Below are 15,531 nucleotides of genomic sequence, written 5' to 3'. Positions count from 1 at the left end.
GTATGACAAGCGTGGTCTTACCCAGGTCAAAGTCATTCAGTATGACAAGCGTGGTCTTACCCAGGTCAAAGTCATTCAGTATGACAAGCGTGGTCTTACCCAGGTCAAAGTCATTCAGTATGACAAGCGTGGTCTTACCCAGGTCAAAGTCATTCAGTATGACAAGCGTGGTCTTACCCAGGTCAAAGTCATTCAGTATGACAAGCGTGGTCTTACCCAGGTCAAAGTCATTCAGTATGACAAGCGTGGTCTTACCCAGGTCAAAGTCATGCAGTATGACAAGCGTGGTCTTACCCAGGTCAAAGTCATGCAGTATGACAAGCGTGGTCTTACCCAGGTCAAAGTCATTCAGTATGACAAGCGTGGTCTTACCCAGGTCAAAGTCATTCAGTATGACAAGCGTGGTCTTACCCAGGTCAAAGTCATGCAGTATGACAAGCGTGGTCTTACCCAGGTCAAAGTCATTCAGTATGACAAGCGTGGTCTTACCCAGGTCAAAGTCATTCAGTATGACAAGCGTGGTCTTACCCAGGTCAAAGTCATTCAGTATGACAAGCTTGGTCTTACCCAGGTCAAAGTCATTCAGTATGACAAGCGTGGTCTTACCCAGGTCAAAGTCAGTCAGTATGACAAGCGTGGTCTTACCCAGGTCAAAGTCATTCAGTATGACAAGCGTGGTCTTACCCAGGTCAAAGTCTTTCAGTATGACAAGCGTGGTCTTACCCAGGTCAAAGTCATTCAGTATGACAAGCGTGGTCTTACCCAGGTCAAAGTCTTTCAGTATGACAAGCGTGGTCTTACCCAGGTCAAAGTCATTCAGTATGACAAGCGTGGTCTTACCCAGGTCAAAGTCATGCAGTATGACAAGCGTGGTCTTACCCAGGTCAAAGTCATGCAGTATGACAAGCGTGGTCTTACCCAGGTCAAAGTCATTCAGTATGACAAGCGTGGTCTTACCCAGGTCAAAGTCATTCAGTATGACAAGCGTGGTCTTACCCAGGTCAAAGTCATTCAGTATGACAAGCGTGGTCTTACCCAGGTCAAAGTCATTCAGTATGACCAGCTTTGTCTTACCCAGGTCAAAGTCATTCAGTATGACAAGCGTGGTCTTACCCAGGTCAAAGTCATGCAGTATGACAAGCGTGGTCTTACCCAGGTCAAAGTCATACATGCAGTAGGTCATGAGGACATCGTGCAGCAGAATCAGTCCTGGGTTGTCTTGTCCTTCATAGAAAGTGTTGGTCCGATCTGTCCTGTTCACGTCTTTCTCTGTGGAGGAAATCAACACAGTCAGAGACCTTAGAATCCCCTTAATTCACCAAATACATTTGCATGTACATGAAGAACATCATGAGTCAGATGACATGGAACAGAAGGAACCTGATCGTAGGATCAGCACTCCTCACAACTCAGAGACACTTTATGATTATAGGCTCCGACTTCACCACACATCTCGTCTGCCTGATTGTCCTTAGACGAAAAGTTTACTGCCAGGAGTTGAAATCAGAAATGAGACCAGCAGCACTTCCAACAGTTCAGCATTGCTCCGTGCCAGCCGACGCTCATTTCCATATTCATTTCAGTTGACATTTACAGAGAGCACACAACTCTAACCCTGTTACAACCGGAGCCTAATTTCAATCCTTTGAATAGCAGGGGGGAGGGGGAGGGGGGGGGGGGGGGGGGCGACTCAGAGAGAGAGAGAGAATAAAGAGACAGAGAGAACAGAAATGCCAAGTCCATTGAGGAGCCAGCCAGATCCAGTATGGATCATTCCTCAACGATCAGGAGGAGATGAGATCCCATTACCTGGCTGACATGGGTCCTGTCCCAAATGACAACCTGCTCCCTATTTAGTGCACATAGGGCTCAGGTCAAAAGTAGTGCACTACGTACAGGGTATAAGGTGCAATTTGGAACGCAGGTTTTGGGGCTGGGTTCTCCAGGCGGACGACGCTGATGGAATATTGAATAAATAAAACACGGGGTTGATCCGATGGGAGACAGATTGATTCCAGGCTCAGCTCAGTCGTAAAGTAGCTAAACTAGGAAAGGTGTCACACTTGGTTTCAAATGGTTTTGCTGAGCAGTTTGGGGTGAGACCTGGAGAAATGTGGCCAACTTTTGTTCTTCACTGGCTGATGGAAGTTAAGTTGCTGACGGAGGCTGTTGGAACAAGGAGTCTAACTCATTAACATATTGGAAAGGTCTCCCGTTTGTCACAGTGCCCATTGTTCAAACCACGTAACCATCCAACTGTCAGACCAATAGAATACAACTATTGTCCATCGATTAGAAGAGAAAACTTTCTTCTGGCTTCCTCAACAACCCCAGACAGAACCCCCAGACAGAGCCCCCAGAGAGAGCCCCCAGAGAGAGCCCCCAGGCAGAGCCCCCAGAGAGAGCCCCCAGGCAGAGCCCCCAGGCAGAGCCCCCAGGCAGAGCCCCCAGAGAGAGCCCCCAGAGAGAGCCCCCAGGTAGAGCCCCCAGGCAGAGCCCCCAGACAGAGCCCCCAGACAGAGCCCCCAGGCAGAGCCCCCAGGCAGAGCCCCCAGACATAGCCCCCAGAGAGAGCCCCCAGACAGAGCCCCCAGAGAGAGCCCCCAGACAGAGCCCCCAGAAAGAGCCCCCAGACATAGCCCACAGAGAGAGCCCACAGACAGAGCCCCCAGAGAGAGCCCCCAGACAGAGCCCCCTGAGAGAGCCCCCAGAAAGAGCCCCCAGAAAGAGCCCCCAGACATAGCCCCCAGACATAGCCCCCAGACAGAGCCCACAGATGTACAGGGTCAGCAGCAGCACCCCTGGATGGAGAGCAATCTTGGGGGGCTAACATTCTGTTAGAAGTGATGATGACGATGATGGTGATGACCTATTAGACTCCTGACTAACATTCTGTTAGAAATGATGATGATGATGACCTATTAGACTCCTGACTAACATTCTGTTAGAAGTGATGATGACGATGATGGTGATGACCTATTAGACTCCTGTGGTCTCTAAACATTCTGTTAGAAGTGATGATGATGATGATGATGACCTATTAGACTCCTGACTAACATTCTGTTAGAAATGATGATGATGATGACGACCTATTAGACTCCTGACTAACATTCTGTTAGAAGTGATGATGACGATGATGGTGATGACCTATTAGACTCCTGACTAACATTCTGTTAGAAGTGATGATGATGATGATTACCTATTAGACTCCTGACTAACATGCTGTTAGAAGTGATGATGGATGGTGATGACCTATTAGACTCCTGTGGTCTCTAAACATGCTGTTAGAAGTGATGATGCTGATTACCTATTAGACTCCTGTGGTCTCTAAACATGCTGTTAGAAGTGATGATGGTGATGATGACCTATTAGACTCCTGTGGTCTCTAAACATGCTTTTTAGAAGTGATGATGGATGATGACCTATTAGACTCCTGTGGTCTCTAAACATGCTGTTAGAAGTGATGATGGATGATGACCTATTAGACTCCTGTGGTCTCTAAACATGCTGTTAGAAGTGATGATGATGATGACCTATTAGACTCCTGTGGTCTCTAAACATGCTGTTATCAAATCAAATCAAATCAAATTTTATTTGTCACATACACATGGTTAGCAGATGTTAATGCGAGTGTAGCGAAATGCTTGTGCTTCTAGTTCCGACAATGCAGTAATAACAAGTAATCTAACTAACAATTCCAAAACTACTGTCTTGTACACAGTGTAAGGGGATAAAGAATATGTACATAAGGATATATGAATGAGTGATGGTACAGAGCAGCATAGGCAAGATACAGTAGATGGTATCGGGTACAGTATGTACAAATGAGATGAGTATGTAAACAAAGTGGCATAGTATAGTATAAAGTGGCTAGTGATACATGTATTACATAAGGATACCGTCGATGCTATAGAGTACAGTATATCCGTATGCGTATGAGATGAATAATGTAGGGTAAGTAACATTTATATAAGGTAGCATTGTTTAAAGTGGCTAGTGATATATTTACATCATTTCCCATCAATTCCCATTATTAAAGTGGCTGGAGTTGAGTCAGTGTCAGTGTGTTGGCAGCAGCCACTCAGTGTTAGTGGTGGCTGTTTAACAGTCTGATGGCCTTGAGATAGAAGCTGTTTTTCAGTCTCTCGGTCCCAGCTTTGATGCACCTGTACTGACCTCGCCTTCTGGATGATAGCGGGGTGAACAGGCAGTGGCTCGGGTGGTTGATGTCCTTGATGATCTTTATGGCCTTCCTGTGACATCGGGTGGTGTAGGTGTCCTGGAGGGCAGGTAGTTTGCCCCCGGTGATGCGTTGTGCAGACCTCACTACCCTCTGGAGAGCCTTACGGTTGAGGGCGGTGCAGTTGCCATACCAGGCGGTGATACAGCCCGCCAGGATGCTCTCGATTGTGCATCTGTAGAAGTTTGTGAGTGCTTTTGGTGACAAGCCGAATTTCTTCAGCCTCCTGAGGTTGAAGAGGCGCTGCTGCGCCTTCTTCACGATGCTGTCTGTGTGAGTGGACCAATTCAGTTTGTCTGTGATGTGTATGCCGAGGAACTTAAAACTTGCTACCCTCTCCACTACTGTTCCATCGATGTGGATAGGGGGGTGTTCCCTCTGCTGTTTCCTGAAGTCCACAATCATCTCCTTAGTTTTGTTGACGTTGAGTGTGAGGTTGTTTTCCTGACACCACACTCCGAGGGCCCTCACCTCCTCCCTGTAGGCCGTCTCATCGTTGTTGGTAATCAAGCCTACCACTGTTGTGTCGTCCGCAAACTTGATGATTGAGTTGGAGGCGTGCGTGGCCACGCAGTCGTGGGTGAACAGGGAGTACAGGAGAGGGCTCAGAACGCAACCTTGTGGGGCCCCAGTGTTGAGGATCAGCGGGGAGGAGATGTTGTTGCCTACCCTCACCACCTGGGGGCGGCCCGTCAGGAAGTCCAGTACCCAGTTGCACAGGGCGGGGTCGAGACCCAGGGTCTCGAGCTTGATGACGAGCTTGGAGGGTACTATGGTGTTGAATGCCGAGCTGTAGTCGATGAACAGCATTCTCACATAGGTATTCCTCTTGTCCAGATGGGTTAGGGCAGTGTGCAGTGTGGTTGAGATTGCATCGTCTGTGGACCTATTTGGGCGGTAAGCAAATTGGAGTGGGTCTAGGGTGTCAGGTAGGGTGGAGGTGATATGGTCCTTGACTAGTCTCTCAAAGCACTTCATGATGACGGATGTGAGTGCTACGGGGCGGTAGTCATTTAGCTCAGTTACCTTAGCTTTCTTGGGAACAGGAACAATGGTGGCCCTCTTGAAGCATGTGGGAACAGCAGACTGGTATAGGGATTGATTGAATATGTCCGTAAACACACCGGCCAGCTGGTCTGCGCATGCTCTGAGGGCGCGGCTGGGGATGCCATCTGGGCCTGCAGCCTTGCGAGGGTTAACACGTTTAAATGTCTTACTCACCTCGGCTGCAGTGAAGGAGAGACCGCATGTTTTCGTTGCAGGCCGTGTCAGTGGCACTGTATTGTCCTCAAAGCGGGCAAAAAAGTTATTTAGTCTGCCTGGGAGCAAGACATCCTGGTCCGTGACTGGGCTGGGTTTCTTCCTGTAGTCCGTGATTGACTGTAGACCCTGCCACATGCCTCTTGTGTCTGAGCCGTTGAATTGAGATTCTACTTTGTCTCTGTACTGGCGCTTAGCTTGTTTGATAGCCTTGCGGAGGGAATAGCTGCACTGTTTGTATTCGGTCATGTTACCAGACACCTTGCCCTGATTAAAAGCAGTGGTTCGCGCTTTCAGTTTCACACGAATGCTGCCATCAATCCACGGTTTCTGGTTAGGGAATGTTTTAATCGTTGCTATGGGAACGACATCTTCAACGCACGTTCTAATGAACTCGCACACCGAATCAGCGTATTCGTCAATGTTGTTATCTGACGCAATACGAAACATCTCCCAGTCCACGTGATGGAAGCAGTCTTGGAGTGTGGAGTCAGCTTGGTCGGACCAGCGTTGGACAGACCTCAGCGTGGGAGCCTCTTGTTTTAGTTTCTGTCTGTAGGCAGGGATCAACAAAATGGAGTCGTGGTCAGCTTTTCCGAAAGGGGGGCGGGGCAGGGCCTTATATGCGTCGCGGAAGTTAGAGTAACAATGGTCCAAGGTCTTTCCTCCCCTGGTTGCGCAATCGATATGCTGATAAAATTTGGGGAGTCTTGTTTTCAGATTAGCCTTGTTAAAATCCCCAGCTACAATGAATGCAGCCTCCGGATAAATTGTTTCCAGTTTGCAGAGAGTTAAATAAAGTTCGTTCAGAGCCATCGATGTGTCTGCTTGGGGGGGGATATATACGGCTGTGATTATAATCGAAGAGAATTCTCTTGGTAGATAATGCGGTCTACATTTGATTGTGAGGAATTCTAAATCAGGTGAACAGAAGGATTTGAGTTCCTGTATGTTTCTTTCATCGCACCATGTCACGTTAGTCATAAGGCATACGCCCCCGCCCCTCTTTTTACCAGAAAGATGTTTTTTCCTGTCTGCGCGATGCGTGGAGAAACCTGTTGGCTGCACCGCTTCGGATTGCGTCTCTCCAGTAAGCCACGTTTCCGTGAAGCAAAGAACGTTACAGTCTCTGATGTCCCTCTGGAATGCTACCCTTGCTCGGATTTCATCAACCTTGTTGTCAAGAGACTGGACATTGGCAAGAAGAATGCTAGGGAGTGGTGCGCGCTGTGTCCGTCTCCGGAGTCTGACCAGAAGACCGCCTCGTTTCCCTCTCTTTCGGAGTCGTTTTTTTGGGTCGCTGCATAGGATCCATTCCGTTGTCCTGTTTGTAAGGCAGAACACAGGATCCGCGTCGCGAAAAACATATTCTTGGTCGTACTGATGGTGAGTTGATGCTGATCTTATATTCAGTAGTTCTTCTCGACTGTATGTAATGAAACCTAAGATGACCTGGGGTACTAATGTAAGAAATAACACGTAAAAAAACAAAAAACTGCATAGTTTCCTAGGAACGCGAAGCCAGGCGGCCATCTCTGTCGGCGCCGGAAGTGTTAGAAGTGATGATGATGATGATGATGATGACCTATTAGACTCCTGTGGTCTCTAAACATTCTGTTAGAAGTGATGATGGATGATGACCTATTAGACTCCTGTGGTCTCTAAACATTCTGTTAGAAGTGATGATGGATGATGACCTATTAGACTCCTGACTAACATTCTGTTAGAAGTGATGATGATGATGATGACCTATTAGACTCCTGACTAACATTCTGTTAGAAGTGATGATGACGATGATGGTGATGACCTATTAGACTCCTGTGGTCTCTAAACATTCTGTTAGAAGTGATGATGGATGATGACCTATTAGACTCCTGACTAACATTCTGTTAGAAATGATGATGGATGGTGATGACCTATTAGACTCCTGTGGTCTCTAAACATGCTTTTTAGAAATGATGATGGATGGTGATGACCTATTAGACTCCTGTGGTCTCTAAACATTCTGTTAGAAGTGATGATGGATGATGACCTATTAGACTCCTGACTAACATTCTGTTAGAAATGATGATGATGATGACGACCTATTAGACTCCTGACTAACATTCTGTTAGAAGTGATGATGACGATGATGGTGATGACCTATTAGACTCCTGTGGTCTCTAAACATGCTGTTAGAAGTGATGATGATGATGATGACCTATTAGACTCCTGACTAACATGCTGTTAGAAGTGATGATGACGATGATGGTGATGACCTATTAGACTCCTGTGGTCTCTAAACATTCTGTTAGAAGTGATGATGGATGGTGATGACCTATTAGACTCCTGTGGTCTCTAAACATGCTTTTTAGAAGTGATGATGATGATGATGACCTATTAGACTCCTGTGGTCTCTAAACATGCTGTTAGAAGTGATGATGGTGATGACCTATTAGACTCCTGTGGTCTCTAAACATGCTGTTAGAAGTGATGATGGTGATGACCTATTAGACTCCTGACTAACATGCTGTTAGAAGTGATGATGGTGATGACCTATTAGACTCCTGTGGTCTCTAAACATGCTGTTAGAAGTGATGATGGATGGTGATGACCTATTAGACTCCTGTGGTCTCTAAACATGCTGTTAGAAGTGATGATGCTGATTACCTATTAGACTCCTGTGGTCTCTAAACATGCTTTTTAGAAGTGATGATGATGATGATTACCTATTAGACTCCTGTGGTCTCTAAACATGCTGTTGCGTTTCTCCTGCTCCTCACTCACTGACTTCCACTGGAGCTTCATACGGAAGTACTCATCCCTGAGGAAAGAGGATGAGAAGAGAGGGGGAATAAGTACTCATCCCAGAGGAAAGAGGATGAGAAGAGAGGGGGAATAAGTACTCATCCCTGAGGAAAGAGGATGAGAAGAGAGGGGGAATCAGTACTCATCCCTGAGGAAAGAGGATGAGAAGAGAGAAAAGAGGATGAGGAGAGAGGGAATAAGTACTCATCCCCGAGGAAAGAGGATGAGGAGAGAGGGAATAAGTACTCATCCCGGAGGAAAGAGGATGAGAAGAGAGGGGGAATAAGTACTCATCCCTGAGGAAAGAGGATGAGAAGAGAGAAAAGAGGATGATGAGAGAGGGAAAAAGTACTCATCCCTGAGGAAAGAGGATGAGAAGAGAGAAAAGAGGATGAGGAGAGAGGGACTCATCCTGAGGAAAGAGAGGAAAGTAAAGGAGTGAGACAACGGAGAATATTTCACATAGTACATTAGTGACGGGGGGAAAAGTTGATAGTTGCATATCGCAACGTTACTTTGGACCATATTATAGATAGATACCTTGACTCCAAGTAAAACATATATAAATGTATATATAGCTACATATCGCAATATTACGTTGGACCATATTATAGATACCTTGACTCCTAGTAAAACATATATAAATGTATATATAGTTACATATCACAATATTACGTTGGACCATATTATAGATACCTTGACTCCTAGTAAAACATATATAAATGTATATATAGTTACATATCACAATATTACGTTGGACCATATTATAGATACCTTGACTCCTAGTAAAACATATATAAATGTATATATAGTTACATATCACAATATTACTTTGGACCATATTATAGATACCTTGACTCCTAGTAAAACATATATAAATGTATATATAGTTAGATATCACAATATTAGTTTGGACCATATTATAGATACCTTGACTCCTAGTAAAACATATATAAATGTATATATAGTTAGATATCACAATATTAGTTTGGACCATATTATAGATACCTTGACTCCTAGTAAAACATATATAAATGTATATATAGTTACATATCACAATATTAGTTTGGACCATATTATAGATACCTTGACTCCTAGTAAAACATATATAAATGTATATATAGTTACATATCACAATATTACGTTGGACCATATTATAGATACCTTGACTCCTAGTAAAACATATATAAATGTATATATAGTTACATATCACAATATTACTTTGGACCATATTATAGATACCTTGACTCCTAGTAAAACATATATAAATGTATATATTTGTTGATTTTGCTAGGTAGTGTTAGCTAGCGCTGGTTCACTCTACCTGTAAACACTGGTATTTTGTCCTATAGCTCGGTTCTCCTTCTTCTTTTTAAAAGCCCAGTGCACTCAAAACCTTGATTTCTCTGTCTTTTAAATATATTTATGTATAAAATATATATGAAGTTGGAATAATATTGTGAAAATGATAATGTCCTTGTAGTGTCTCTCTCACGTTTTCCTCCCAGTCTCCTAATGAGTAGGAGTGTCTCTCTTACGTTTTCCTCCTGGTCTCCTAATGAGGAGTGTCTCTCTTACGTTTTCCTCCCAGTCTCCTAATGAGTAGGAGTGTCTCTCTCACGTTTTCCTCCCAGTCTCCTAATGAGGAGTGTCTCTCTTACGTTTTCCTCCCAGTCTCCTAATGAGTAGGAGTGTCTCTCTCACGTTTTCCTCCCAGTCTCCTAATGAGGAGTGTCTCTCTCACGTTTTCCTCCCAGTCTCCTAATGAGTAGGAGTGTCTCTCTCACGTTTTCCTCCCAGTCTCCTAATGAGTAGGAGTGTCTCTCTCACGTTTTCCTCCCAGTCTCCTAATGAGTAGGAGTGTCTCTCTCACGTTTTCCTCCCAGTCTCCTAATGAGTAGGAGTGTCTCTCTCACGTTTTCCTCCCAGTCTCCTAATGAGTAGGAGTGTCTCTCTCACGTTTTCCTCCCAGTCTCCTAATGAGTAGGAGTGTCTCTCTCACGTTTTCCTCCCAGTCTCCTAATGAGTAGGAGTGTCTCTCTCACGTTTTCCTCCCAGTCTCCTAATGAGTAGGAGTGTCTCTCTCACGTTTTCCTCCCAGTCTCCTAATGAGTAGGAGTGTCTCTCTCACGTTTTCCTCCCAGTCTCCTAATGAGTAGGAGTGTCTCTCTCACGTTTTCCTCCCAGTCTCCTAATGAGTAGGAGTGTCTCTCTCACGTTTTCCTCCCAGTCTCCTAATGAGGAGTGTCTCTCTCACGTTTTCCTCCCAGTCTCCTAATGAGTAGGAGTGTCTCTCTCACGTTTTCCTCCCAGTCTCCTAATGAGTAGGAGTGTCTCTCTCACGTTTTCCTCCCAGTCTCCTAATGAGTAGGAGTGTCTCTCTCACGTTTTCCTCCCAGTCTCCTAATGAGTAGGAGTGTCTCTCTCACGTTTTCCTCCCAGTCTCCTAATGAGTAGGAGTGTCTCTCTCACGTTTTCCTCCCAGTCTCCTAATGATTAGGAGTGTCTCTCTTACGTTTTCCTCCTGGTCAGACTCCTCCTCTCCTCCAGGGTGCTCTCCCAGGGGAAGTAGCCCAGCAGAAACTTCCATCCCTCCTTCCTCAACACGTGACACAGACCCTAGGAGGGAAGGAGAGACAGAAAGAGGGATGGGTGGGAGAGACAGAAAGAGGGATGGGGGGAGAGACAGAAAGAGGGATGGGGGGGAGAGACAGAAAGAGGGATGGGGGGGAGAGACAGAAAGAGGGATGGGGGGGAGAGACAGAAAGAGGGATGGGGGGAGAGACAGAAAGAAGGATGGGGGGGACAGAGAGAAAGTAAGAGAGGAGAGACGGACAGCTTTTATTTCCACAGTCCTACAGTAAGTAACAAACAAAACAGGCCTAACAGAGCTATTCCAGTTTCAACTGAGCCTTCGACTTCCAACGGTCGCTTCAGGGAGAGAGGCGATGTCGGGAGACAAAACAATCTCTGAAAAGCGGCTGACCCCTACTTTCATATCCTTCATGTAGAGAGACTACAGAGAGGCATCAGATGCTGCCTTTAATGAGTGTTCTGCCTCGCTGCTCAAGGCCACAGCCACAGGCAATAGACATCCACAGGCATCCACAGGCCATAGACAGCCACAGGCCATAGACAGCCACAGGCCATAGACATCCACAGACAGCCACAGGCCATAGACATCCACAGGCCATAGACATCCACAGGCCATAGACAGCCACAGGCCATAGACATCCACAGGCCATAGACATCCACAGGCCATAGACAGCCACAGGCCATAGACATCCACAGACAGCCACAGGCCATAGACATCCACAGGCCATAGACATCCACAGGCCATAGACAGCCACAGGCCATAGACATCCACAGACAGCCACAGGCCATAGACATCCACAGGCCATAGACATCCACAGGCCATAGACATCCACAGGCCATAGACAGCCACAGGCCATAGACATCCACAGGCCATAGACATCCACAGGCCATAGACAGCCACAGGCCATAGACAGCCACAGGCCATAGACATCCACAGACAGCCACAGGCCATAGACATCCACAGGCCATAGACAGCCACAGGCCATAGACATCCACAGACAGCCACAGGCCATAGACATCCACAGGCCATAGACATCCACAGGCCATAGACATCCACAGGCAATAGACATCCACAGGCATCCACAGGCCATAGACATCCACAGGCAATAGACATCCACAGGCATCCACAGGCCATAGACAGCCACAGGCCATAGACAGCCACAGGCCATAGACATCCACAGACAGCCACAGGCCATAGACATCCACAGGCCATAGACATCCACAGGCCATAGACAGCCACAGGCCATAGACAGCCACAGACAGCCACAGGCCATAGACAGCCACAGGCCATAGACAGCCACAGGCCATAGACATCCACAGGCCATAGACATCCACAGACAGCCACAGGCCATAGACATCCACAGGCCATAGACAGCAACAGGCCACAGGCCAAAGACAGCCACAGGCCATAGACAGCCACAGACAGCCACAGGCCATAGACAGCCACAGGCCATAGACAGCCACAGGCCATAGACAGCCACAGGCCATAGACATCCACAGGCCATAGACATCCACAGACAGCCACAGGCCATAGACATCCACAGGCCATAGACAGCAACAGGCCACAGGCCAAAGACAGCCACAGGCCATAGACAGCCACAGGCCATAGACAGCCACAGGCCATAGACAGCCACAGGCCATAGACAGCCACAGGCCATAGACAGCCACAGGCCATAGACAGCCACAGGCCATAGACATCCACAGGCCATAGACATCCACAGGCCATAGACATCCACAGACAGCCACAGGCCATAGACATCCACAGGCCATAGACAGCAACAGGCCAAAGACAGCCACAGGCCATAGACAGCCACAGGCCATAGACAGCCACAGGCCATAGACAGCCACAGGCCATAGACAGCCACAGGCCATAGACAGCCACAGGCCATAGACAGCCACAGGCCATAGACAGCCACAGGCCATAGACAGCCACAGGCCATAGACAGCCACAGGCCATAGACAGCCACAGGCCATAGACATCCACAGGCCATAGACATCCACAGGCCATAGACATCCACAGGCCATAGACATCCACAGGCCATAGACATCCACAGGCCATAGACATCCACATCCACAGGCCATAGACAGCCACATCCACAAGACATAGACAGCCACAGGCCACAGGACATAGACAGCCACAGGCCATAGACATCTACAGGACATAGACATGCACAGACCATAGATATCCACAGGACATAGACATCCACAGGACATAGACATCTACAGGACATAGACATGCACAGACCATAGACAGCCACAGGCCATATACAGCCACAGGCCATATACAGCCACAGGCCATATACAGCCACAGGCCATAGACATCCACTGGCCATAGACAGCCACAGGCCATAGACAGCCACAGGCCATAGACAGCCACAGGCCATAGACAGCCACAGGCCATAGACAGCCACAGGCCATAGACAGCCACAGGCCATAGACATCCACAGGCCATAGACATCCACAGGCCATAGACATCCACAGGCCATAGACATCCACAGGCCATAGACATCCACATCCACAGGCCATAGACAGCCACATCCACAAGACATAGACAGCCACAGGCCACAGGACATAGACAGCCACAGGCCATAGACATCTACAGGACATAGACATGCACAGACCATAGACATCCACAGGACATAGACATCCACAGGACATAGACATCTACAGGACATAGACATCCACAGGCCATAGACAGCCACATCCACAGAGCATAGACATCCACAGAGCATAGACATCCACAGGCCATAGACCTTCACAGGCCATAGACCTCCACAGGCCATAGACAGCCACAGGCCATCCACATCCACAGACCATCCACATACCAGCCACAGGCCATAGACAGCCACAGGCCATAGACAGCCACAGGCCATAGACAGCCACAGGCCATAGACAGCCACAGGCCATAGACAGCCACAGGCCATAGACAGCCACAGGCCATCCACAGACAACCACAGGCCATAGACAGCCAAAGGACATAGACATCCACAGGCCATAGACATCCACAGACAGCCACAGGCCATAGACATCCACAGGCCATAGACATCCACAGGCCACAGGCCATAGACAGCCACAGGCCATAGACAGCCACAGGCCATAGACAGCCACAGGCCATAGACAGCCACAGGCCATAAACAGCCACAGGCCATAGACTCCCAATGTAGTGTGGATGAGCTACTGTAGCTAGCTCTGTCAAGGATGAACAGTATATGTAGGAATTAAAAGCACTGATGGCTTTGTGCTGTTGCTACTCTCTTAATTAACAGCAGAGGGCGTGTGTGTGGTGTGTGTGTGGTGTGTGTGTGGTGTGTGAGATACAGAGACTGTCCCGTTTGATCATGTGTTTCAGTGTGTTACATCCTGGTGTTTCAGTGTGTTACATCCTGGTGTTTCAGTGTGTTACATCCTGGTGTTTCAGTGTGTTACATCCTGGTGTTTCAGTGTGTTACATCCTGGTGTTTCAGTGTGTTACATCCTGGTGTTTCAGTGTGTTACATCCTGGTGTTTCAGTGTGTTACATCCTGGTGTTTCAGTGTGTTACATCCTGGTGTTTCAGTGTGTTACATCCTGGTGTTTCAGTGTGTTACATCCTGGTGTTTCAGTGTGTTATATCCTGGTGTTTCAGTGTGTTATATCCTGGTGTTTCAGTGTGTTACATCCTGGTGTTTCAGTGTGTTACATCCTGGTGTTTCAGTGTGTTACATCCTGGTGTTTCAGTGTGTTACATCCTGGTGTTTCAGTGTGTTACATCCTGGTGTTTCAGTGTGTTACATCCTGGTGTTTCAGTGTGTTACATCCTGGTGTTTCAGTGTGTTACATCCTGGTGTTTCAGTGTGTTACATCCTGGTGTTTCAGTGTGTTACATCCTGGTGTTTCAGTGTGTTACATCCTGGTGTTTCAGTGTGTTACATCCTGGTGTTTCAGTGTGTTACATCCTGGTGTTTCAGTGTGTTACATCCTGGTGTTTCAGTGTGTTACATCCTGGTGTTTCAGTGTGTTACATCCTGGTGTTTCAGTGTGTTATATCCTGGTGTTTCAGTGTGTTATATCCTGGTGTTTCAGTGTTACATCCTGGTGTTTCAGTGTGTTACATCCTGGTGTTTCAGTGTGTTACATCCTGGTGTTTCAGTGTGTTACATCCTGGTGTTTCAGTGTGTTACATCCTGGTGTTTCAGTGTGTTACATCCTGGTGTTTCAGTGTGTTACATCCTGGTGTTTCAGTGTTACATCCTGGTGTTTCAGTGTGTTATATCCTGGTGTTTCAGTGTGTTACATCCTGGTGTTTCAGTGTGTTATATCCTGGTGTTTCAGTGTGTTACATCCTGGTGTTTCAGTGTGTTATATCCTGGTGTTTCAGTGTGTTACATCCTGGTGTTTCAGTGTGTTACATCCTGGTGTTTCAGTGTGTTACATCCTGGTGTTTCAGTGTGTTATATCCTGGTGTTTCAGTGTGTTATATCCTGGTGTTTCAGTGTTACATCCTGGTGTTTCAGTGTGTTATATCCTGGTGTTTCAGTGTGTTACATCCTGGTGTTTCAGTGTGTTATATCCTGGTGTTTCAGTGTTACATCCTGGTGTTTCAGTGTGTTATATCCTGGTGTTTCAGTGTGTTATATCCTGGTGTTTCAGTGTGTTACATCCTGGTGTTT

The 15,531-nt window shown here is 47.0% G+C and overlaps 1 protein-coding gene across 1 annotated transcript in view; it reads right to left on the bottom strand.

The window, feature by feature from the left end:
- LOC110515635 (TBC1 domain family member 15) overlaps positions 1-15,531 on the bottom strand; it is a 94,039-nt gene that overhangs the window by 24,750 nt on the left and 53,758 nt on the right. Inside the window, exons 9-11 of the mRNA XM_090199200.1 lie at positions 10,803-10,906; positions 8,209-8,303; positions 1,153-1,269 (exon numbers count right to left, since the gene is read on the bottom strand). Coding sequence (XP_090055326.1) covers positions 1,153-1,269; positions 8,209-8,303; positions 10,803-10,906 — 316 coding nt within the window. The remainder of the gene's footprint in view (positions 1-1,152; positions 1,270-8,208; positions 8,304-10,802; positions 10,907-15,531) is intronic.

Source organism: Oncorhynchus mykiss, chromosome 15 (genome assembly GCF_057628025.1).
Source record: "Oncorhynchus mykiss isolate SJ-2025 chromosome 15, ASM5762802v1, whole genome shotgun sequence".
Classification (NCBI taxonomy): Eukaryota; Metazoa; Chordata; class Actinopteri; order Salmoniformes; family Salmonidae; genus Oncorhynchus; species Oncorhynchus mykiss.
Note: the sequence above shows the minus strand (reverse complement) of the source record. Positions and strands in the feature narration are given on the sequence as shown.